The 26,714-nt window shown below is 38.7% G+C and overlaps 2 protein-coding genes across 9 annotated transcripts; both read left to right on the top strand.

Moving 5' to 3' along the window:
- Window positions 1-4,791: 4,791 nt before the first annotated feature.
- On the top strand, window positions 4,792-19,263 carry LOC105028842 (G2/M phase-specific E3 ubiquitin-protein ligase). Of its 8 annotated transcripts, XM_034292106.1 has the most exons (14): window positions 4,792-5,427; window positions 7,820-7,915; window positions 8,154-8,387; window positions 8,505-8,655; window positions 9,144-9,203; window positions 10,636-10,806; window positions 12,418-12,630; window positions 12,750-12,885; window positions 13,217-13,779; window positions 13,966-14,282; window positions 14,410-14,591; window positions 14,681-14,853; window positions 17,151-17,365; window positions 17,505-19,263. In XM_034292106.1, the coding sequence occupies exons 1-4, from the start codon at window positions 4,876-4,878 to the stop codon at window positions 8,613-8,615; spliced, it is 993 nt and encodes a 330-aa protein (XP_034147997.1). In that variant the 5' UTR covers window positions 4,792-4,875; the 3' UTR covers window positions 8,616-8,655; window positions 9,144-9,203; window positions 10,636-10,806; window positions 12,418-12,630; window positions 12,750-12,885; window positions 13,217-13,779; window positions 13,966-14,282; window positions 14,410-14,591; window positions 14,681-14,853; window positions 17,151-17,365; window positions 17,505-19,263. The 8 variants fall into 8 exon arrangements, with proteins under 8 accessions (XP_034147997.1, XP_028975450.2, XP_019901835.3 ...); XM_029119617.2 differs by lacking the exons at window positions 4,792-5,427; window positions 7,820-7,915; window positions 8,154-8,387 and having other exon boundaries at window positions 8,632-8,655; XM_020046276.3 differs by lacking the exons at window positions 4,792-5,427; window positions 7,820-7,915; window positions 8,154-8,387; window positions 8,505-8,655; window positions 10,636-10,806.
- Window positions 19,264-23,946: 4,683 nt separating this feature from the next.
- LOC117594527 (stonustoxin subunit beta-like) lies at window positions 23,947-24,546 on the top strand. The gene is made up of 2 exons (XM_034292403.1): window positions 23,947-23,961; window positions 24,031-24,546. The coding sequence occupies exons 1-2, from the start codon at window positions 23,947-23,949 to the stop codon at window positions 24,544-24,546; spliced, it is 531 nt and encodes a 176-aa protein (XP_034148294.1).
- The last annotated feature ends 2,168 nt before the right edge of the window (window positions 24,547-26,714 follow it).

Raw genomic sequence — 26,714 nt, 5'->3', positions numbered from 1 at the left:
TTTGGGCCCAATTTGGACATTTTCACTCACTTTTTTTGCCAGCGGTTTAGACATGAATGGCTGTGTTATTTTGAGGTCACAGCAAATTTACACTGTTATAAAAACTGTACACTAACTACTTTTACCTTGTAGAAAAGGGTCATTTCTTCAGTGTCACATGAAAAGATATAATCAAATATTTACAGAAGTGTGAGCGGGGTACTCACTTTTTTGAGACACTGTACATCCCATTTCAATGTAATCCTTTATAGTAATTATGTTTTGATATAGTCTCTGCAGTTCAGTTTCTGAGTTAATGTATAAGCACACACAGTGATCAATAATAAAGCAACACTGAATTGTTTCCACATATTTTATAATTTAATATAAATATTATATTTAACATTAACATTTAGATTTAACATTTACATTTAAGATATTTTATAATTGTGCTTTACTGTAGAACACTGCTCTTGGAAAAGTTATTGCATAAATATACATTAATTTCTCTCTAAATGTTTGTAAAAGTGACCATTTAAAATTGTAATTCATTTTTTTGGCAATGCTAAATGTGAAAAAAGTGAGCAGGATTATAGGACAGGCAACATTTTACAAACAGCACCCCATACCAATCCTACTCTTTCAAATTACTGCTAGTTTGCATTGTTAGTATATTACTGCTATACTTCCCATATCAATAATATTCATAATGTTCTATATTACTACCTAGATTGCTGCTAGTTTACAGTACTCTTTTTAAAATGCTGCTAGTGTATGGTGTTATGTATATTATTGCTTCATTTTTTGGTTGGCTATATTTTTTCTTATATTTTTTCTTTCCCCGGGGTCTCCTCCCGGTGGGACGGGACCGGAACACCTTCCCTGGAAGGCGTTCCGGAGGCATCCGAAACAGATGCCCAAGCCACCTGAGACCCCGGGGAAGACCTAGGACACGCTGGAGGGACTATGTCTCCCGGCTGGCCTGGGAACGCCTCGGTGTCCCCCCGGAAGAGCTGCAGGAAGTGTCTGGGGAGAGGGAAGTCTGGGCATCCCTGCTTAGACTCCTGCCCCCGCGACCCGGCCCCGGATGAAGCGGAAGAAGATGATGATGATGATGATGATTTTTTCTTTCTTAATTCTGACTACGTAGTTGTCGGGTGCCATGTCACAATATTTTCATTGTGCAGGATGAAGCTGTGTTGTTCAGTGCATTTGAATAATAAACCTTGAAACTTGAAACCCTTCTTTGGTTTAGCGATGCCAATCTGCTCAATCAACCAAGGAGCAATGTCCAAAAAATGTGAGACCGCACCTTTTTCTTTCATTGTGCCTCAGGGCGGCACAGACAGTCATGGTTTTTAAGAAGAAAATGTCAATTATCAGTTTCAGCAAGCAATCCATGATATCTACAGCCATACACAAGTAATGTGCTCTATTTTATCTATTGGCAATGATTAAATACACTGTAAACCTGATTAAGTTCCCAAACAGTTGCCTTAATACTTTTAAGATAATAACATTTGAAGAACTTACAGGTTTAGGGCTAGGTAAATATATGTATTTTTATTGCATACAACTTAAATTATTGAGAAAGCACTCACAAATATTTTCAGTTTAAACAACTTTAACAGAGTTTTAGATTTGAGTAGTATTTGCTTAAAGGAACTGTGTAATATACTAAGCCACACATACAATATAATTTCCCAGCATGCGTTGCCCTTTCAAGTGAACTCCAGTTACCATACATTACAGTATTTATTAAAGCCTGGTACATGGTTATTTAACTGATTTTTTTTTCTCATTATTTTCAATTACTACACAACTGTTATAAAGGTTCAATTGTGAATACTTTACATATCCCATAACACCTTATTTTGTAAGGTCTTACATTTTGTAAGTCTTGCAATGTCCCTCCCTAATGGATTCAGTTCAGATGTCCTCAAAATACAATGTGCTGTCAGATTAATATCCAAGTCATGGTTAAAAAATATCCCTGAATTCCAAAAATTCGGTAAATTTGGTAATTTACCCGAATTTTCCAATGCTACCCACAAGGTATTGGCTTGCAAAGGAACAAGTATTTGATACACTGTCGATTTTGCAGGTTTTCCTACTTACAAAGCATGTAGAGGTCTGTAATTTTTATCATAGGTACACTTCAACTGTGAGAGACAAAAATCCAGAAAATCACATTGTATGATTTTTAAATAATTAATTTGCATTTTATTGTATGACATAAGTATTTGATCCCCTACCAACCAGTAAGAATTCCAGCTCTCACAGACCTGTTAGTTTTTCTTTAAGAAGCCCTCCTGTTATCCACTCAATACCTGTATTAACTGCACTTGTTTGAACTTGTTACCTGTATAAAAGACATCTGTCCACACACTTAATCAAACAGACCCTAAGATTTCAGTTTGTTTTTCAATTGAATTGTTGGAAAAGTGGATACTGTTCTGACAGGATTTATCTTTGTCTCATTCTTTTATATCACAAAAACCTGCATTTTAACAAGGGTGTGTAGACTTTTTATAACCACTGTATTTGCTCCTCTCTTACCCTCCACATCAACGGTGGCCCGTTTCCTGATTATGTTTCTTCCCTGTTCATGTGTCCTGGACAGGTTGAACCCTGCCTCGTCCACATAAATGGTTTCATGTGGGGTTTGATTAGCTTTGAACTCTGAGAGATATCCATCACAGTATCAGTACTGTAACTAATGTTTACATGTAGAGTAACAAATTGTCAAACTCACTGTAGAACAGGACATTGGATAGACAACATACCGTACCTGGACATATTGGTGCCTGAGTTCCTTGACCCGCTCACTGTTCCTTCCAAAAGGGACTGTGTACAACTGTTTCCTTCGAACTCTGTGTTTGCTCAGTGTCCAAGCAATGGTGGGTTTGTTGAAAAGTCTGGATAATGGACGCCAAGGTAGACCGTTTGAGATTAGGCTGGACTCTTTCACCAGCCTCCCTCAGTGATAGACCATGGTTTATCACATGTTCTATGATGGTTGCTCCTATTTCATCAGTGACAACAGTTCTCATTTGAACATCACCACTCATTCGCACTCCTCTCCCCTACCTCTCCTCTCCCCCTACCTCTACTTCCTCCATTCTGTGGTCCAATTACTCCTGGTCTCCTGGTCCACACATGCGGAGTACCTGGTTTGGGGGGCCCATTGCTGTCCCTGTCCATGTCCACCTGGTCATACTTTTGACCTAGTCTAGAATCAAATAGACTCTGGATTTAGCCCAGAGAAATGTATTATTCAAATTGGACTCTTATTATCTCACCCGGCACAGCCAGAAGAGGACTGGTCACCCCTCTGAGCCTGGGTCCTCTCTAGGTTTCTTCCTAAAATTCGGCCTTCTTAGGGAGTTTTTCCTTGCCACTGAAATCCAACACTACTGTTGTTTGCTCCTTGGGGTTTAAGGCCAGGTGTCTCTGTAAAGCACTTTGTGACAACTGCTGTTGTAAAAAGGGCTTTATAAATACATTTGATTGATTGATTGATTGACTCCTCTCCCTGCTTCTGCTACTCCTCTGCCTGGTCCTCCTCATCTCCCTGGCCCAACTATTCCTCTCCCTTGTCCGGACATTACAGTATTATTTCTTTCTTTCTCTGTGTTCTGTGACCACATTGGATGAACTCAATCCAAAACATCCCCTTTTGACTGCATTGTGTTTGTCTGTGTAATTGAAAGACTGAACACTCTGATTGTGATTGGAAACAGCTGTGGTTGATCTATTTTACACAAATTACAATGAATCAGCTATTTCTCAATGTTTCAATTCTCATTCAGGAATGCATATCAGCTGATTCAATATTGAGTTTGAGCTGCTGTTGCAGAAGTAGACAATATTTGTACAATATTTAAGGTTTTGAACATTATGTCTTCCATTCTGACGTGTGGTGTGCAAGCATTTGTGAATAAGACAAGGAAGATCCCTAATTTTGGTATTGGGCAAGCTTGTATTTAAAGAAAACATTAACATTTTAGTGTCACGGTTGTTGTGGTGGGACACGGGCGCAGAGAAGAAAGGATGGTAGTAATCCATGTTTAATGAAAAGTAACAAAACATTAGCAGCAACCGATGGATGTTGGGCATCAAGCACAAACAAAACCAAAATGAACCACACCAGGTGTGGCCTATCATTGAACATAAGTAGGATCCAAAATGGATAGAGGTGCCTAGAGGCACCCCCTTCTGTCCTGACCATGGCCCCAGCCCATCGCAGAGATTGCTAGGGGCATAGCCAGGACGTGACATTAAGATATGGTTTAATTGACGGCATGTTTTGTGGAAACAAAATGAATTGTGTTAATGGTATGGCCTGAACAGACCGATATTAGGCTAATTGTGTTTAGAGTTTTGAAAATGAGACTACAGATTGGACAAATGGATGTTAACAATTGTAAAAAACTGTAATACATGCTTTATTTTCATTTTGTATTTGCCTATATTGTTGTAATACAGGCTTTTGTAATTGTAAAAGAGACCTTGGTCTCAGTTGATTTTTCAGTATAAATAAAGGTTTATAAATACAGCTCCGGAAAAAATTATTATTAGTATTAGTTAAAAGAAAATATCTACAGTATAGAATATCTGGGTTGTTGTGTGTTACCTTATATAGAATACATACAGTATTTTTATAGAAATGTATCCTGTGTTCCTTTACATTTCCTCCTATTGACTCATACACAGTTGTGAGTATAGATGTACTATTTGGCTGGGACATACCAGTCAGGTGACATCTGAACTCACCCCCAGAAGAAGGAATCCACTGACATCATGCAAGCCACGCTTAGTCATTGGAACCGACACTTCAAGTGAAATTAAACATAACCCAGGTTCTCTGGCTCATTTGTTACTTAGTGTGGAAAAATGGCAGATTGTTGTTCAATCTGTCTGAATATACTGAGGGATCCAGTGACTATTCCATGTGGACACAGTTACTGTATTAAGTGTTACTTGTATCGGGAAAATGACAAAGGAATCTACAGATGCCCCCAGTGTGGACAGACCTTCATACCAAGTCCTGTTCTTAACAGGAACACCAAGTTTGCTGAATTGGAGGAGAATCTGAAGAAAACAAGACTCCAAGCTACTCCTCCTGATCATCATTATGCTGGACCTGAATATGTGGATTGTGATTCTTGCACTGGGAGAAAACTCAAAGCTTTCAAGTCCTGTCTGGTGTGTCTGGCCTCTTACTGTGAGATTCACCTACAGCCTCACTATGATGTAGCTCCATTAAAGAAGCACAAGTTGGTCCAAGCCTCTACAAAACTACAGGAGAAGATCTGCTCTCATCATGACAAACTACTGGAGATTTATTGTCTTACTGATGAGCAGTGTATCTGTTATCTTTGTATGTTGGATGAACATAAAGGCCATGATACAGTCTCAGCTGCATCAGCATGGACTGAGAAACAGGTAAGATGTGATTTCTGAAGTTAAAGATGCAGTCTGAGACCTTGGTGGTTAACAAAATAATTGTTTAAACCTCCTATTTCTGGCTGGATACGTAATTTGTTGTTTATATGTGTATATATATATATACAATTACTCTGCGAAATTCCACATTTGAAAGGGAGTCATTTTGATGAAATGTGGACAAGGGCATAGGGGTGACTGATATTGTGGGGGGACACATTTGACTACAGTGTGAATATTAATTTATTCACCAAAATGTCTATTTAATATGTAGTTCTATGTGTTTTTCGACTTTTAGAATCCAATTCTAGTTTGATTCTCTGTCCATGACTACGTTAGATATAGACATGCTCTGGTTAAAAAAGGCAAAGGCATTATTGGCCAATGAAGTGTGAATAGGACCAGTGCGACCGACAGTTTCGCTCGGAGGTAGTCTGGTTGAAAATACTGGGGGCAATAATTGTTTCAACAACACTGACTTGCAATACTCATTATGTCTGGAAAGGGTGTAGCAAGTAGGCAGTTACCCCAAATAATGTTGTCTTTCTGTACCGAGGCCTTGTAGGTGTTGATAGGACTCAAGCGTTCTGTGTCAAAATTCCAGTTTGTCTTTAAAAAAGTTATGATTTCTGAACATGCAATAGTCCTAACTAGCACTGGTAAACTATATTGTGTGTGAATTTTTGCATGGTGGGACTTTTCAGCTAGAAAGTCATTTCAGATAGATAATGTAACCAGAGTACATCTTTTAAAATGACTAATACTACAATGATGTTGGGAACATCTCAGTCAGGCATGTTAGTCTAGCTTTAAGTTTTCCTTTCTGCTCCTATAGGCCGCCTTGAATTAATACTTCTCACTGTCTTACCTGTTGGTTTGTGGCCTCTCTCTCCCATGCTCTGCCTAACTTTCTGACCAGTGTTATTGTTCAGACAGCCTCTCTTCTGCATAAAGTAAACACATTCAGTACAATGCTAAATTCGGCTGCTGTTCTTTTATCAAAGATCCTATTCAATAGCATTGATTTATATGATTACTGATCAACAGTCTGTCTTGGCGTGGCACTTGTCAATTATTTACCTGTTGGTTTTTGCCTCTTTGTTCATGTCTATCACTTCCCTGCCATGATCATACATTGCATAAATCAAATTCTTAAAATATTGAACACACTTTAGCTATATCTAGATGATTCAAAACATCTAAACTGAAGGAAAAAAAATTGCCAGCTGTTGTGTGGAGATTGTTACCAAGAATCTTAGCTACTTACAATCCATTCTTGACTGGTGTTGGCTCGTCCATTACGTAGCTAGCTACTTGCAAACCTTATAGTGAAGACTAAGACAGAGATTGTGCAAATCATTTTAACAGGCGTACTTCCTTTCAAATCATTCACTATTACTTTTTCACACAGCAATAGGAACTACTCAGTGTTATCTAGCAAGCAAGCTACTGTAACATTTGTTGGATTAAATTTGAAAATAAAGATAGCTAGCTAACTACGCCTTAACTATGTTTTTAGCCAGAGGAAAGCTTATATTTTATCACGTTTGTTCGTTCTATAGCTATGAAAATATACTGATGTTTATTCACGGGGTAATTACTGTGAAAACAAAACTTACAGCTGCAGTAATCCACTTAGTTAGCCTACACACACTGCTCGTCATGAAAGAATGAATGAGAATGTTGGATTCAACCACCATGGACACGTAACAAGTTCCAAAGCGTAATTTTTTTTCTAAATAAAAGTATTACGCAAAACAATATTATTGGGGGGTGGGGCACTTTAACCCCTTTCTAATATTAGGGGGGAGGATGTAAATTTGGTGTTATCGCTCTCAAAAAAAAAGCTGAGGGTAAAGGTGATGGACTGGGCAAGCATGTCTCCAGACTACTCTCCCAATTGAGCATCTGTGGGGCATCCTCTAACGGAAAGTGGAGGAGCGCAAGGTCTCTAACATCCACCAGCTCAATTATGTTGTCATGGAGGAGTGGAATAGGACTCCAGTGGCAACCTGTGAAGCTCTGGTGAACTCCATGCCCAACAGGGCGAAGCCAGTGCTGTAAAATAATGGTGGCCACACAAAATATTGACACTTTGGACCCAATTTGGACATTTTCACTTAGGGGTGTACTCACATTTGTTGCCAGCGGTTTAGAAAGCAAAATTACACTGTTATGCAAGCTGTACACTTACTACTTTACATTGTAGCAAAGTGTAATTTCTTCAGTGTTGTCACATGAAAAGACATAATCAAGAAATAATCAATATTTGCAAAAATGTGAGATACTGTAAATTTTTTTGGACTAAAACTCCTTATGTTTATTTTAGGTAATTTGCATAAAATATTTAATATTTACAAAGTTACAATTGTTATGTCTTCCTTCTCTGCAGAAACATTTATTGGAAGAACATCAGAAATTCCAGTTGAGAATCAAAGAGAAAGAGGAGAAGATTCAGGAACTGAGAAATGCATTGGACTCTCTTAAGGTAAGTGGAGCTGCTTCATAATTATTTGGGCCATTAAGATGTTTTCCTATATACAAAAAAAACTGGGATTAGAAACCAAATAATATAAGGCTAGATTATAATGTATACATTTTTGTGCATATTTTACCATCAGAAATGGTAGGTCAGGTGTGTTCCATCACATCATATGTATTTAAATTTGTGGTCCTGGTGAGAGCTTGTTAAAAATAGACCTCCTTCTCTCTCTGTGTCCAAACAGCACTCTGCCCAGGCAGCAGTGGAGGACAGTGAGAGGATCTTTACTGAGCTGATCCACTCATTTAGGAAAAGACACTCTGAATTAAAGGAGCTGATCAGAGCTCAGGAGAAAGCTGAAGTGAGTCGAGCTGAAGGACTCTTGGAGCAACTGGAGCAGGAGGTCTCTGAGATGAGGAGGAGAGATGTTGAGCTAAAACAGCTCTCACACACGGAAGATAACATACATTTCCTCCAGGTGACACCAACAACTAATTTCGTTAACTTAAAAATCCAAAATAATTGCTGCCTTTAGACAACTTAAATCACAGTTTCACTTTCTCAAAATGTCTTGCTCGTTTCCCTCTCTCTGTAGAATTTTCAGTCTCTCAGTGTCGCTCATGGATCTGAGTATTTACTCAACATCACAATCTATCCAAACATCTGCTTTGAGCATGTGAAAAAATCAATTTCTGAACTAAATTAAGATTTATGTGAGAAGGAAATGGAACGGATGTCTGTGGAAGGTTTGTTAAGGCTTTTACAAATTCCAAATATTATTTTACCATCATAGGACACTGCAAGCAATAGTGGCAACATTTTACATGAAGCACAGTTTTATAATGGGTTATGATACTGTTATAACAATACCCTAACAATGAATAACTGCTTCTGCAACTTGTCACGAGCCATCAAAATGTTTCATGACACTGTTAGGATGCATATATGTTGAATGGCTGTAAAATACAGTCATGTGAAAACGTAAGTACACCTCGTTGAAAGTTGACTTTTGTTTTTGAAATATTTTGACACATTTTGACACAGTTCAAAAAATAAAATCTCAATACGAGATATGCAGTTATAGTAAACAATCACATAAAATGGCTAAAGTTAGAATCAAGCATTAGTACATGATATCTTCTTATAGTCCATCTCTCCTCTAGTTACTAGTATGTAGATTACTAGTGGATATGATTAATGTGGACCTGTGATATGAGTCTGTCTGTCTCCATAGTAACAAAGGTTCAGATTCAGCGCCCTGCTGAGCTCAAGATCAAACAGGACAAATTAGAATGTGAGTAACACACACAACTACACAGAGGTCTGACTTAACAATCTAAATGGGGGTGCTTCAATATATTTTTCCCCTTAGAAAAAGTGTTTTGTTAATCCTAAACCTTAAACCTAGCATAAACTTAACCTCAAACTAACCCTCATCCTAAAAACCTAACCTAAACCCCACTTTTCATCCTATACCCAACAAAAAAAGAATTCCCCATTAGTATAAGTTTTTCTGATTTAACCACAAAATAGGTATTTTCTTGTTCCAATTTACAATGCCTTCAAAATACTATATAATAGATGTTTTGCCATCTATCTTCAAACATTACCCCATAATTACATAGGGGAAACATGCATTTAGAAATTCCTTTTTTTTTTTATGCATTAAAAATGTTGTTTCAGTACTTTGTAGAAGCGGCTTTGGCAACGATCACAGCTTTAAGTCTTCTTGTGTATGCCTATACCAGCTTTGCAACCTTCAGGTCTCCCCTATGAGGGGCCGTATAAGACATTATTCATTCTGATACTCTCACATACATACATTCTCCTTTCACATACATATATTTTCACTCTCACATACATACATTCTCCTTTCACATACATATATTTTCACTCTCACATACATACATTCTCCTTTCACATACATATATTTTCACTCTCACATACATACATTCTCCTTTCACATACATACATTCTCCTTTCACATTCATATATTTTCACTTTCACACATACATACATTCTCCTTTCACATACATATATTTTCACTCTCACATACATACATTCTCCTTTCACATACATATATTTTTACTCTCACATACATACATTCTCCTTTCACATACATATATTTTCACTCTCACACATACATACATTCTCCTTTCACATACATATATTTTCACTATCACATATATACATTCTCTTTTCACATACATATATTTTCACTCTAACATACATACAGTTTTTCTATCATAAGAATATATTTTTTACTCACACATTTATACATTTTACTCTTATATTTCTATATTTTAACTCACACACAAATTTATTTTTCTCTCATATTTCTATATTTAACATACATATTTCATAATTTTTTTATCTCATGCACATGCAGTCACAATTTTAAATAATATATGTATATAAGCAGAAAATGTATGCATGTGTAAAGAAAATATATGTATGTGAGAGAAGAATGTATGTGTGTGAGAGACAAAGTATAGTGGAAACGGAAGGAGTATAGTTGAAACGGAAGGCAGAACATTTCTCGCGCTGTGATTGGCTGAGAAACTCGAGCAGGGTCAAGTTCAGTTCGCGATTAGCATGGACGGAGATGAGACAACCGTTTTGCAGCAAGCCATTGGAGTTTTAAGAAATATTTTAACATCCTCTGACACTATTTCTTCAATTGAGCAGCAAAGGACATGCTCATCTGCACCTAACGTTGTTCACAGCGCGGCAGAAAGGGAAATGAGACAACTTTTCAGACCAGGGGGCAACTCACAAGTTAGTGCTACAGGCCTAGCAGCTCACACTACACAAGAACAAACTGGAGGATCACGGCAGTCTTTGCGGTATCAAACGCAGCAGCACTTAGGCAATTGGGGCTCTCGTCAGAGGAAAAGGTAAGTGACCGCGCTTTTCCCCCCCACCTGTCTAGCCTTAACCTCCCGCAATTGTGTCCAATCTCATGCCTTCACTGCACTGACATATTGTAAGGCTTCAGTCATGCTCTTTGTCACGCTAAGTTTATGTCCTGGCTTCCTCAAATGTAAATATATCAATTAACTTGAAGAGAAGGAACAACAGCCATTGGGCGGACCGGGTTGAAGTTATAGTTTTAGGTTGGATATTCAACATACAATCTGCTAACCATCCTCCGGCGTACTCCTGCTGCTTCTGCCGCTGAAACTACTAAGAAGTTGTTGCTAAAAATTAAAGAATGTATTTTGAATATCCAACCTTAAACTATCTTCACCGCGATTCACGCAATGACTGTTGTTCATTCGCTTCATCGCACGTAACCGCCATAGTGACCATCAATAAAATACTGTCTAGTGTACACAACCGATTTTTGCTTAACTGATTTATGCTGAACTAGTCATATTGAACATGTTTATCATCTAAAAATGAAGGGCAAACACATTTAACTTGCTATGTAAGGAACACTACATGCATTGCAAGCTTCTCTCGTTGACTCGAATTCTAAGAGCTGCAAAAGTTGGTTGATTTATTACTGTAGCTAGCTAGAAAACGTCAGCTGCCCGCTAGCTAACAAATCGTAACCAGTTATTCAGTGCAGTGAAAATGAATAAACTATATAAAATGCATACAACGGGGAACGTAACTTCTAGAAAGATTTTGCAATGGTTTTGATCGGTAGTAGTCGCTAATATAATTCGTTTTTGTGCATTAGTGTTGGCTGTCTGTTGGTACGTAAGTAACACTTCTTGTCCTGATTTGAATGCTTTCTACTTGGTTAATATCATAGTATGGTCTTGAAACAATTACAATCAGGAAATAAAGTTATAAACACTGTTTGAGCTAAATGTGAGTAAATAATAGCGCGGTTTTACCAGCCATTGTTACGTTACTTGCAGCTAGGTATGCTAATGGTGCGTTCTAAACATGACGTTCTAATCACACCGGTGTGATCGTACCCTTCAGGGACCACTCTAGATTGATCACACCGGTGTGATCGTACGCGCCAAAATTAAATGGGAAAATAACTCACTCAAACTGAACTCAAAAGTTGGAATCCCTGCAATTGAGGACCAATAGAAAAGTGTTTTTGTATTGGTATTAAGTGCTTTGCCCAGGGATTTTTTTGTCATTATACTCCTTTTGGATTGTTGTGCTTTTAAAAATGTTCCAATAAAATGTAAATCACAACTACAGATCATTGTAACTTTGTTCAGCGCTAAGCGTCAGTAGCATTCACAATCCTAATATTGACAGTGCCACATTTTAAGTAAAAAGGTGACATTATTTGTGAGAGAGCCTTTTCAGATTTTTAGTTGTATTGTATTGTTTCATCAGCTTAATATAAGTGAATCAAATGGTTTAATGTTGGCCTAGCCTACACTGTCACCAGTTTTAGTGAAATGTTGAAGGACATAAATTATTGAATAACAACTAACTTTACAGTTGTTGTGTTCTAGAAATAAAATAGCCTATAATGTGTTATGGGTTAATAAGAGGATGAACACATCAAGTATGTCTGCTTTGTTTTGTAGGGCCAAAATTCAACATCACAATACTTTCAACAAAGATGTCATCCTTCTTACAAAGCCATCAAGCAGTGTCGTCGTCAAGCATCTCACTAAACAACGGTTACACGAACACGGACATATACTGAATGGGTTTGAATTCCAGAAGTCTTGGGACCTGAAGACTGTCACTGAACAAATAAGGGATGCCTTTGGAGAAAAACTGTCTGCTGAAGTGAGGTAAGCACTTTTACTTTATTGGCTTTATTGATGTCCAGTCATCACTACCAATGTGTGTTATGCATTTTGGCATTGTTGACCCCCCCCCCCCCTTCTTTAAAAAAATTATAACAATTCAGCCTTGAGTTTCTGATGGCATGTGGCAACAGATTGATTTCCCCCAAACTGCGTGCTGGACAGGAACTGGATGCAAATCTCATTCACAAAGTATATAAATCGAAAGCCCTATACCTCAGACCATCAAAGCCAATTTTGGTAAGATATATCACATTTGAATTGACCTACAGAGTACTGTTAGAATAGGAACCCATAATTGGTGCATACACATGCTGTAAATTACTGCTGTAATCTGTTCTTCTTAAACCTTAATTTCAGTTTAGTAACTACAAACATTTTGTGGAACTATAGCAATATTTTGAATGTTTACAATTTTCATTCTAAGACCAGGAATTGACTAAATTGGCTTCTTGGTTAGAGTAACATAGTTTATAATTTGGAGGGGATACTGGTACTTTGGGAGATGTCATTCTAATAGATGGATGTTAACTCTCGGAAATATAAAGACAATTCTTGATTTTTTTCCCAGGTACTGGAGGATGATCCTTTCAAGGATGATAGCAGCGATGACAACAATTCTTGTTCCAATCGCCAACTGCGGTCCTCATCTCTAATGGAAGCTAGACACTCTTATGCATCTTCAGACAGTTTGACCAGTCCTACAACTGCCTCCCCATCAAACAGTACTTCTGCAGTTCAGTCTTTTGCCTCATCATTTGGATGTGAAGTGTTCTCCATTCATACTCCAGCCTCGTCCTACCACAGCAATATCTCACCTAACACCACCATTTCAGCAAGCGGTTCTTCTAATCAACTGCCAGTATGTCCTTCCACCAGTCAACCTTCTACCCTACCATTTGGAGGAACAACTTCAGTTGATCCAACCCTGGTACTGACTTGGCCAAACAGTACAAGCTCACCCTACCAAAGTAGCACTTCAGCAAGTCATTCCTCTGAGTTACCCTCTACCTCAACACACCATCAAGCAACAAACTATGATAACTACCTTTCAATAATGTCTGTACTGTCTGATCTTTCCTCTGATGAGGAGGAACTGAACCAGGCTATACTAGCAAGCTTGCATAGTGAAAGGTCAGTACAAATGTAAATGTTTTAAGATTTAGAACCTTTTCATGTTGTACTATTATTGATACTTGCTAACATACTAACATACCTGACAATTTTACTGAAGTTTAAATTTGTCAATGAACAATACACATGATACATTATACAATGTAGTTTTAGGAATGTAACTTATTTAATTGATTTTTTTTCTAGGACCACAGGATGTTGGATGCCAGCAAGAGAGATCTTGCAAGATCTTGCAACAAAAATAACCCAACAGAAGAGATGCAAGTTTAACATTAACCGATCAACAGTCTTGGATGGAGCCATCAGAGGTTTTAAACGAAGGACATATGATCCATGCCACACTATTTCTGTCAGATTTTCTGATGATATGGGAGTACCTGAAGAGGCTGTGGACTTGGGTGGACCAAGAAGGGAATTTCTAACACTGCTTATGGAAGCTTTGCCCAGATCTCAAATGTTTAAGGGAGAAGAAGGCAAAATGAACTTGTCCTTAGACAGTACTGGTATGTATTGATTGTCATCTCATCATTTAGGTGCTGAACCTAAATAAGTTTAACTTTATTTTGTGTGATGATGCAGGTACACCTAACTTTGTACACACTACGCACTGTCCATGCTTTTTTTCTGTAGCCATGAGAGAGGACCGGTACTTCATTGCAGGCAGGGCCATCGCAGTAAGCCTTGTACACGGTGGACCTCCCGCAGGCTTTCTGTCTCCAACCCTCTTCTCTTGCCTTGCTGACGGCCCAGAATTGGCAAAGCCAGTATTGGCAGATGTTGCAGATAGTGACCTACGTGACAAAATCAAAAGGGTACATTTGTCTGTTTCTACATTAGTGACTAGTGTGGCAGAGAGAACATTAATTAACCACGGTATTAATTGTTTTTCTTCTATTTGAAGGTCATAGAGTGTAAAACATTTGAAGAACTGCTAGCAACCACAGAGCCACTTGAGGAGTATTTGGCCAATGCTGGCTGCCTGAGGCCGCTGAGAAAGTTGGAAGACAAGAACTTGCTTGTAGACGACATCCTGATGTTTCAAGTGATGCACAGAGTGCGTGGTCCTTTCGAGAGGTACATTTTAATCTTTTTCAATTCTTCTTTGCCTCTCCAAAGCCATTTATACATAGGGCAAGCATGTACATTAATCTTTCTTTTTTTTTCTTTTTTTAAATCATGGATAAACATGCTGAAATAGGCAACATGTGTAAAAGGTATTGGTGTTTTTCAGAATAGACTTAGTGAAAATGGAATAATATCTTGAAAATAGAAGTTGTTTTAATTGCGTTAAAAATGAGCCTTTTATATTTACATAGGAGCAGGGCGTGTTGCCATGATGTCCTGGTATTTTACTAAGTTATCACACACACTATGGACTAACAGAACGGACAAACTTAACAGCCTTACGCGTTTTTGTATATAGTTGGGAGCCTGTCGCAAATGCATGCACCCATTGGAAGACAAAGAAATTCTAAATACATCTTCACCTCATCACTGCTGCCTCAGCAGGTTTACCTCTGGAAGAACTAACTAACTAACTACTACTAACTACTCTGGGTTTGAATTCTTCTATTTCTCATTCTATTGGCAAACCGTCTGGCGCCTCAGGAGAGGAAAACAGTGCCCTTCCAACGCTGTTTACAGTAGAGGTGGGCAGCTGTTGACCTCAACTGGGGATGTCGTCGGGCGGTAGAAGGAGTACTTCGAGGATCTCCTCAATCCCGCCGTCACGTCTTCCATTGAGGAAGCAGAGGATGAGGGCTCAGAGGTGGACTCGTCCATCACCCGGGCTGAAGTCACTGAGGTGGTCAAGAAACTCCTCGGTGGCAAGGCACCGGGGGTGGATGAGATCCGCCCTGAGTACCTCAAGTCTCTGGATGTTGTGGGGCTGTCTTGGTTGACACGCCTGTGCAACATCGCGTGGCTGTCGGGGACAGTGCCTTTGGGATGGCAGACCGGGTGGTGGTCCCTCTTTTTAAGAAGGGGGACCGGAGGGTGTGTTCCAACTATAGGGGGATCACACTTCTCAGCCTCCCCGGGAAAGTCTATGCCAGGGTTCTGGAGAGGAGAATACGGCCGATAGTAGAACCTCGGATTCAGGAGGAACAGTGTGGTTTTCGTCCGGGCCGTGGAACACTGGACCAGCTCTATACCCTCTACGGGGTGTTGGAAGGTTCATGGGAGTTTGCCCAACCAATCCACATGTGTTTTGTGGATTTGGAGAAGGCATTCGACTGTGTCCCTCGCGGCATCCTGTGGAGGGTGCTTCGGGAATATGGGGTCCTGGGTGCTTTGCTAAGAGCTGTCAGGTCCCTGTACGACCGAAGCAGGAGCTTGGTCCGCATTGCCGGCAGTAAGTCAGACTTGTTCCCAGTGCATGTTGGACTCCGGCAGGGCTGCCCTTTGTCACCGGTTCTGTTCATAATTTTTATGGACAGAATTTCTAGGCACAGCCAGCGGCCGGAGGGTGTCAGGTTTGGGGACAACACGATGTCGTCTTTGCTCTTTGCGGATGATGTTGTCGTGTTGGCCCCTTCAAACCAGGACCTTCAGCATGCGCTGGGACGGTTTGCAGTCGAGTGTGAAGCGGTGGGGATGAGAATCAGTACCTCCAAATCCGAGGCCATGGTCCTCAGTCGGTAAAGGGTGGCTTGCCCACTTCAGGTTGGTGGAGAGTCCCTGCCTCAAGTGGAGGAGTTTAAGTATCTAGGGGTCTTGTTCACGAGTGAGGGAAGGACAGAACGGGAGATTGACAGAAGGATCGGTGCAGCTTCTGCAGTAATGCGGTCGATGTATCGGTCTGTCGTGGTGAAGAAAGAGCTGAAACGCAAGGCGAAGCTCTCGATTTACCGGTCAATCTACGTTCCTACTCTCACCTATGGTCATGACCGAAAGGACAAGATCCCGGATACAGGCGGCCGAAATGAGCTTTCTCCGCAGGGTGGCTGGGTGATCCCTTAGGGTGAGAAGCTCGGTCACCTGGGAGGAGCTCAGAGTAGAGCCAGAGTAGAGCCTCTGCTCCTCCACATCGAGAGGGATCAGCTGAGGTGGCTTGGGCATCTGTTTCGGGAGGAGACCCCGGGGAACACCTAGGACACGCTGGAGGGACTGTCTCCCGGCTGGCCTGGGAACACCTCGGTGTCCCACCGGAAGAGCTGGAGGAAGTGTCTGGGGAGAGGGAAGTCTGGGCATCTCTGCTTAGACTGCTGCCCCCGCGACCCGGCCCCGGATAAGCGGAAGAAGATGGATGGATGGATATTTTTTTCTTTGATTCTTTCAGCACCTGCACGTGAATATGTAAAAACAAACTGTCCTAAAATATTCAGTCACCAATCAAAATCCTTTCAACGTAACTGTTGATTTTTACTCAGATTTAGGGATGGACTGAGAACACTTGGTGTGCTGGACAAAATCAAAGCTCATCCGGAGAGTTTCCGCCCCCTTCTATGCTGGTCTCCTACAACCCTCACAGCTGACCTGGTTGAAAGCCTCTTCACCATCCGCCTTTCTCCAGCTGGCAGCAATAAAAGGCATTCTGAAGAAGTTGTTGTTCCTTTCTGGAGAGACTACCTAACAGATGCAGAAGGTTATTGGAATGTTTAAATAAACTGAAATAACTACTAATTTTTAATTTGAATTGCACTGTATCTTACCATTGTGTATCACTTTAGAGTAGTGAGGTGTGTAGTGTTTTAATCTAATATCTGATGTATTTCTTTATGTAGAGCAAGAAGAAACACAGAAGCTAGGGACGATTCTCGCCTTTGCCACTGGAGCCAATATTGTTCCACCAATTGGCTTCTCTCCACAGCCTTCAATTGAATTTCTTCACCCGGAGCATGATGCAGGAACTACCTCTAAACTACCAATTGCAAACACATGCATCAATTGTCTGAAGTTACCACTGCACACTTCTTACAAAGACTTTAAGGAAAACCTGGACTTTGCATTGGGCAATACCCATGGTTTTGGCATGGCTTAATATGCATGCAGGGAGGCCTTCTCAGTTTCTGTTGTAAGGTCTAACTCACACACAGATACTGTAGATAGATACATGAAGCAGCACTGAAGTAATCACAAAACAGTTCCTGACACGCATATATTTGGTGTCTCATCATTCCACAATTTGGGTGTTTTTTTGTGTGCAAAATACACATTTGTTCCATATTTTTTTTAAAGAATGTGCTTACCATTTCATATTAAGTACAGTTCAGATTGTCAGAGTTCAATGAAGGTAAAACCATATCAGAAACCTATTGTTGAGAAAGCTTAACATTTTTAATTTGGCTTTTTGTGGCCAGGATTATCTTGCCAGGCATCTTGAAACTGCTGTTTTTCAGTGATAATTCATAGATACATTTAATTGGTATTTTAATTTCAATAGTGTTTGCTTTAATCATCTGTGCTTGATTTCTTTAATGACATTTATTTGCATGGACCATTAAAACAAACACTTGTTGTTGCTGCAAATATTTTTGAGCTTCAAGAGTTCACCAAATCTTACAGTTTGGATAACTGGATAAGTGTACAAGATTCCTATAGGTAACACATTGACCCTAACCTGACATATTGCCTAATACCATCAAATATTGTAAGGCATAGCTTTCTAAAACTGATCTACACACTGGCATTATGTTGACAGATTGTAATTTGGCCTCTTATTAGTGACAAATGTTAGTGATGCCCTATACTTGACTCTTGTTACTCCTGTTCTTTGACTAATAACATTTTACACAATTTTCTTATTAACTAGTTATTTATTTGGTATTTTATTTGCTGTATGTGCAATGCAAAAAAAAATCTGCTTTTGTCATCTTCTGCTTTGTTTCTCTTGATGTCCATTTCTGCAGATGCCCAATGTTTGTTGTTAGATTTTTTAAATCCTGTTCAACAAAGTACATGTTAAAACAAGTCAGATTTTAATTCAATTTATTGAGATCTCTAGATCCAAAAGCATGAAAAAACACTGGTTTTCACAGTATTTCAGGTTTGACCTTTTTGGGAATTATTTTTTGAAAATAAATAAACAATACAATGATACCATGACCTTATAACGATCTCTATCTTTAAGTAAAGTGTTGTTCTGTCACATAGGCAGTGAAAGGCAGTTTTGCTTTATATTACATAACTATAGCAAGTAAATATCCTGTGTTCTTCTACTATTTAGGTTAATCTTAGTCTTTGTCAAGTTACGCAGTATAGCTCCTGGACGGGTTCGGTTTCTTTTTTAAGACCGAATTATGGTTACAATATTAGGAATGCCTCTCAAGAAAATGCACAAGGTTGCAAAATAAATCTATACCATGATTTCCATCATCTTCAAATGGATCAAAGGTCTGTTGAAGTGTCTCCATTGTTGTGTCACTAATGGTAATGTTCATTGATGGAACAACAACATCATTGTTTGTCTGTAACTGTGAAAGTGGTCTGTCATCAATAGCAAAGTCACTGTGTATGTCATAAACACCATTCATACAAGGGTTATGCATTCCAACATTATTGACTATGCCTCTTTGCCACAGCTGAAGTGGAGTTTGACCCCCTTGTGTTGAGAGACCATGGTTGTTCCACTGGTTCTGAAATTCAGTTGCAGCCCTTTGAATTCGTGGTATATAAATATAATGAAGACAAAATAAATGGATTTCATTAAGTGAATCTAATACGTTATTCTGTTCCATAAAGTTGAAAATATTAACAAAATGAAATGACACCACTCGATTTAGCTCTGCCCATAATCTCTCTATTCTTTGATTATGGACTGATCTGCCAGTGATAACACTGTGTGTGTTTAACCCTCTTCTGTAAAGCATGAAACGGGCAACACCAGTGTTTTCCATTCCATGGTCACATCTCACCCTGGATGGTAATCCAAAGTTCTAAACACCAGTAATGAAAAGTGACAAAACACTAGAGGCTCTGTTGTTGTCTAGACATGCAAGGTAAATGATGGCTCGACTAAAACCATCTACACAGCCATGGAACACCATCCTCCATCTCACAAGTTTGTGGTTTCCATCGATGTGCCTAAGAAAATTAGGAAAAGGGGGAAAAATAAATTGTAAATCGTGCATCAACAATTGTTAAAAATGTTAAAATTCTGTTTTGCTTTTTGGATGCTTAGTCAATTTAGCAGGAGTCATTCCATAGAATGTCAAATGAAGAATCTGAAATTCATGGGACCTCCCAATATTCCTACTCCAAATTCTTAGTTATGAGTTTTAGAAGTCTAGCCATTGGAGATACATTTTATCAATTGCTTACTTTTCAGAGGGTTGGGTTGAAATTTCTAATAAAAACAAATCCCAATTTTTTCCCCTAAAACTTTATCACAGATTGAGATTTCAGACAAAAGACATCACACCACATAGAATGAATAAAATTGTATGAATTACTTTTGCTGAATGTTTTACATTGATCAAATTAAAACAGTATAAAATAAAAAATTAAATAAAAATCTGACCTAAACAAAGAGTTTCATTTATAAAAAAAAATGTGTCTGCCAGTTAACCAAATCGGTATTATGTGTAGAGGTTTTCATAAAGTCACACCTAATATTTGGTCCTGGATTTAAAAAACATATATACTAAATATAGCTTTGGAGGTGCAACAACGTTTTTAAGATATGTTGTCAGTATATTTTCCTCAGAGGGGTTATTTGAATTTCCCTGAAACATGGAGAAAATATAAAAATTCTGGGTGACTAACTTTTTGCTTGTTGATTTACATTTTGTTTTTCTGTTGGGAATTTACTCACCATAATTCATTGGGAGTTGGAACACTGTATATTCGTCTGCGTATTGCATGGCGTCTTCTGAGGGATCGCCCAATGGGATCAATTTCTTGCAGACTCTGTCTAACACGCCACCTTTGAATGCGTAACCCACGTGACCTCAAGCTCCCCTGAATATATCGTTCACCTGCATTTGTGGTTGACTGAAGAATTTCAGCGACAACTCTGTTCAGGTGGTCATTTGACAGTGTTGCATATGTCAGTGGCTGAACACCAAGCAGCTGTCTATGCCTGTAGAGAGTCCGACAGCTTACTCCTAAGCATGTTGCAATGCTTTGCCAGTTCATTCCAAGGGATACTAGATGAGAGATTTGATCTTGTGAAATGCTGTATTGAGGCCTTCCTTGAAGCCCAGTCATCACAGGGGGAGGCAAAAGGGCATACCTGTTCTCATACCTGTTCTCATACCTGTTCTCATACCTGTTCTCATACCTGTTCTCATACCTGTTCTCATACCTGTTCTCATACCTGGTTCTTTGCCTGCTTTCATGAGCACTCACCAAAAAATTCAGATATGCATTTAAAGACTCCAATGTATTGATTGTTTCTCTATTTCTTGAAGGTTCAACAAATCTTGAGATGGACATTAATCCAGATAAGGTTTGAACATGATCACGAAGTTCTCCATACAGCCTCTCATGAACAAAGAAATCTGTAGCTCCTCTTTGTATATTTTCAACACATACCAATATATTGTTAAAAAAAACTCTAATGTCATTTTCATTGCTACTTACTCCCAAAATTAGAAACTGCACTTGAGAAAAAAACAGGATGAGTTTGAATAGCATCATTGTGTAGGTGGGCCCCTAAAATCCAGGTTAGGACCAAGCTAAACAAGTCCTTTGCATGTATTTCTCAGTTTGAGAGTGAGTTCCTGTTGCGTTAGAGATGAGGACTGCAGTTGGTGAGTTGAACTCAAATTGTTGTCATCGCTGCTATCATCCTTGAAAGGATCATCATCCAGTACCTGGGAAAAAAAATCAAGATTTATCTTTATATTTCCGAGAGTTACCATCCAATAGAGTGACATCTCCCAAAGTACCAGTATCCCCTCCCAGTTATAAACTATGTTACTCCAACAAAGAAGCCAATTTAGTCAATTTCTGGTCTTAGATTGAACACTGTAAACATAGAAAATATTTGTATAGTTCCACAAAATGTTTGTAGTTACTAAACTGAAATTAAATCTTAAGAAAAACATATCAATATATAATATCCAACCTAAAACTAACTTCAATGGCTGTTGTTCCTTCTCTTCATTACAGTAAGTTAATTGATATATTTACATTTGAGGAAGCCAGGACATAAACTTAGCGTGACAAAGAGCATGATTGAAGCCTTACAATATGTCAGTGCAGTGAAGGCATGAGATTGGACACAATTGCGGGAGGTTAAGGCTAGACAGGTAGGGGAAAAAAGCACAGTCACTTACCTTTTCCTCTGACGAGAGCACCAATTGCCAAAGTGCTGCTGCGTTTGATACCGCAAAGACTGCCGTGATCCTCCAGTTTGTTCTTGTGTAGCGAGCTGCTCAGCCTGTAGCACTGACTTGTGAGTTGCCCCCTGGTCTGAAAAGTTGTCTAATTTCCCTTTCTGCTGCGCTGTGAACAACTTTAGGTGCAGATGAGCATGTCCTTTGCTGCTCAATTGAATAAATAATATCACAGGATGTTTAAATAGTTTTTAAAAATCCAATGGCTTGCTGCAAAACGATCGTCTCATCTCCGTCCATGCTAATCGCGAACTGAACTTGACCCTGCTCGAGTGTCTCAGCCAATCACAGCGCGAGAAATGTTCTGCCTTCCGTTTCAACTATACTCCTTCCGTTTCCACTATACTTCCACTATGTCTCTCACACACATACATTTTTCTCTCACATACATATATTTTCTTTACACATGCATACATTTTCTGCTTATATACATATATTATTTAAAATTGTGACTGCATGTGCATGAGATAAAAAGTTATGAAATATGTATGTTAAATATAGAAATATGAGAGAAAAATAAATTTGTGTGTGAGTTAAAATATAGAAATATAAGAGTAAAATGTATAAATGTGTGAGTAAAAAATATATTCTTATGATAGAAAAATTGTATGTATGTTAGAGTAAAAATATATGTATGTGAAAAGAGAATGTATATATGTGATAGTGAAAATATATGTATGTGAAAGGAGAATGTATGTATGTGTGAGAGTGAAAATATATGTATGTGAAAGGAGAATGTATGTATGTGAGAGTGAAAATATATGTATGTGAAAGGAGAATGTATGTATGTGAGAGTATCAGAATGAATAATGTCTTATACGGCCCCTCATACTCCCCACATTTGTTCAATGGGATTCAAGTCTTGGCGTTGACTGCTCCACTCAAAGGACATTCACAGACCTTTTCCCAAATTAAGGTGGCAAAGAGTTTTCAAGGATTCCAGGAAGATGCCTAAAATGTAGTAAAAGAAAGGAGCTTTAGCAGCTGATAAAGGAGAATATAAAGTAGAGTTGGGGATGCAAAAGGAACTTGGAGGAAAATACGTTTTCCTCCAACTCACCCTGTCATGAGTGGGGAACCATCCTCAGGAAATGTACTTATCAAGTTGTGAAGCGCATCAAGTCAATACAATCACACAAGCGTGCGTCATCCATCCACACACAGCACCCAATTGCACTTGTTTTCGCCTTCACCTCATTTGGACACGTATGCACACACACATATGCTAGCTAGCTTCTCAAGCCAAGTGGTTGTTGATCAGTGTGGTGTTAGCATGCTTGTCTCTGGAGAACAAAGTAGTTCAGTAGTCTGACTGTTCCCATGCTAGTTCCCTGAGGAAAAAGTGTGGTTGCTGACCAGTCATTTATGTCCTCTCTTTCCGTAGTGACTACAGTTGAGATGAAACAAACTCCACAGCCCATGACCAGAGAGAATTTCTTAGCATGTGAGTAAATACAATCACACATGAACCCACACATGAATCTATGGATTTATGCTTATTTGCATAAATGCATCGGTAGCTCTTTATTTAAAGGCCATATTGCTCTAACGCATTACATAGCAATAAACATGTACTCATAAAGCAATATAACAGTAATAATGCAGTATAAGCATAGTTATAAAGACTCATGTAGAATCGTAATTCCATATACCAATACTCATAATGCATTATAAGTCTAATTTTACTGAGTTATAATGTACAGAATCATAGTGTTTCACAATTACTGTGAAATTGCTACATTACTCATGGCCTAGTGAATAGGAACATGCCACACCTCTCTGCACTGTTTCTGCTACCGTGGGTGTCTACCTAGAAATGAAAACGAAACAGAGGTGTGTTCAGTTCACTTGAATGTGTGCTATATTCCCATGAACTATTTTCATGATGAGTAATCAGGCAGTCAGTCACACATGTACACACACACACACATTCTTATTGATTTTATTTTTCATCTCAGACTCCTGCCAGTTGACATTGGATCCCAATACAACACATCAGTACCTGTGTCTGTCTGAGGGGAACAGAAAGGTGACATGGAGTGATGAGGACCAGTCCTATCCTAACCATCCTGACAGATTTACCTCCCATTACCAGGTGTTGTGTAGAGAGGGTCTGTCTGGAGTCTGTTACTGGGAGGTAGAGTGGAGTGGGGAAGGGGTTGGTGTATCTGTCTCATATAGAGGAATCAGCAGGAAAGGAAGAGGGTTGAAATGCTTATTTGGGTCTAATGATCAGTCCTGGAGGTTATACTGCTCTACATCCAGTTGCTATTTCTACCACGATAAAGACAGGACTGATATCCCTGTCCCAACCTCCTCCAGAATAGGAGTGTATCTGGACCACAGGGCAGGAACTCTGTTCTTCTACAGTGTCTCTGACACAATGACCCTCCTCCACAGAGTTCAGACCACATTCGCTCAGCCACTCTATCCTGGGTTCTTTGTTGATACAGGATCTGTGAAGATACTAACACCAATTCAGTGATAAAGCTATCAGCCTGCTGGCAACAATGTCTTTTTTGATTTAATAGGAGGACTATTAATAATCACCACAGGTACAAAAAACATGCTGATGTAAGAGGTTAATACCCTGAACAGAATTAATCTATCCCTTTTTTAGGGATTTATTTTAGGTGACAAGTATCACAGAGTAAAGTTTGATATAGTAATTTGCATTTACTGTGTTTTCATTCAAACATGGTGAAACCTTGTTCGAGTCCTTGATTCTTTAACGAACATAAACACAAAATGAGAAATGCACTTGAAACGGTGAAGGGTGTTGTTTGACAGGTGAAAGGACTAATAATTTATACCAGAGTTTAGTCAGTGGTCGGAAACATGATATTGCTGTACTACAATTGCAATTAATAATAATAAATGAGTGTGTATTTGTGACATGTACATAAGATTAAGGAATCATCATAATCATAATATTTTTGATGACTTGATCGAATTCTTGAGTGTGACTGTGCTAAAGGTATTTTTATGTTATACCACATTTTTTACATAACGTTTATTTTGAAGCATAATCCAGACCATACCTTTGGTTGGAGTTCCATTTTCTTAATGTATTATGTCTGGTTGCATGCACGAGTAATATACTGCAATCGTCGTATATAGAAAAATGCAGTTAAGTGAAAAAGTTAGTTCTGAGCTATAGACCAACCACATTCATCGATAAAGTTAACCCAATGTTATAAAACATACTAAAAAAAATTATTTTATTCAAGCCTTATTCAATTTTTATCAACCAAATTGTATTTTAATAAAGTGGAAAAAGTTAGTACACCCTTAGTTTCAATAGATGGGGTATACTTACAACTGTTGCCCCTTTATTTGCTAAAATAACTTAATGTAGCCATTTCTTGTAACTATCTATTAGTCTCTTCTATTGATTGGAAGGAATTTTTGCCCACCCTTCTTTACAGTATTGCTTCAACTGTGTCATGTTCAAGGCCTATCTTATATGTAGGGTCTACTTCAAGTACCCCCACACCATTTAGATTAGATTGAGTTCAGGGCATTGATTTGTTCATTCCATAATCCTCCATTTCTTATTTTTGAGCCATTTTGTTATTGCTTTGCTTGTGTGTTTGGATCATTGTCCTGTTTCAAAATTTATGTTCAGGTCAACTTCACATTTTCAACAGATGGCCTCACATTCTCCTTAAAAATATTCTGGTACAATATTGAATTCATAGTTGACTCAATGATGGCAAATTGTCTGACAGTTAAATCATTCATTTTGACAAGAGGTGCCTGTAGATCCCATGATGTCACATGGGGGCTTTTTTAGACTGAACATCTTTGGTGGGACCGTGAAATTATCCACTTCCAAACTATTTAGGCATCAATAATATTTCTTAAGGTATAGGTATTTTGATCATGGCATTATGTGTTAAGACCAAACCAGACCAAGTTAATAATATTTATGGATGTTCAGACACTTCTAAGTTACTCTCTAATGGTTTTCTAATCCTTTTCACCTGTTTTGGTGCACCTCATTATAATTTTACCCATTTTATGTGATGGCAAACGTAGGGGTTTCGAAACTATGCAAATGCATTTTGCATTCAATAAAATAAACTACACAACCAACTCATGTCATTACAAAAAAAAGTACCTATTTCCACTATTACAATTATACATGGGTATCACTCAAACTGTGTTTACTTCATGCTTTGTCTTTATGCCAGATCTCATTTCTAACCTGCACTGCTATTCTCGCGTAGCTCACAGAAGCGTAACTGTAATTGCCTAACATTGCTGTCCAATATAATTACATTGAAATAAAGGAAAGTTTGTAAAGCGTGATCATTGACCATTCTCCAGTGTGAATTTCCTGATGGCGTCTGTAGAGAATTGTCTCATGTTGTGATGGTTTCTACTTTATTTTGTCACAGAAAATTGAGCATATTACATGGGTGTAAGTTTACTCTAGAGTAAACAGGGCAACTGTCTTTCACACATCTATGACAACAAGATATGGACATGTACACCATTGCTATAGATTAGAATAATTACCCATTTCATTAAAAAGTATGGCCTGGACAAAACTACTTGCTTTGTCAAACCACTCAATGGGGTTTGACAAAGACACAACAGAAACTTTTCCTCCCTGTACCAAAGTGTCTGAGGACAGCAGAAACTAAT

The sequence above is a fragment of the Esox lucius genome, chromosome 5 (genome assembly GCF_011004845.1).
Source record: "Esox lucius isolate fEsoLuc1 chromosome 5, fEsoLuc1.pri, whole genome shotgun sequence".
NCBI lineage: Eukaryota > Metazoa > Chordata > Actinopteri > Esociformes > Esocidae > Esox > Esox lucius.
This window is presented reverse-complemented; position numbering and strand designations above follow the sequence as displayed.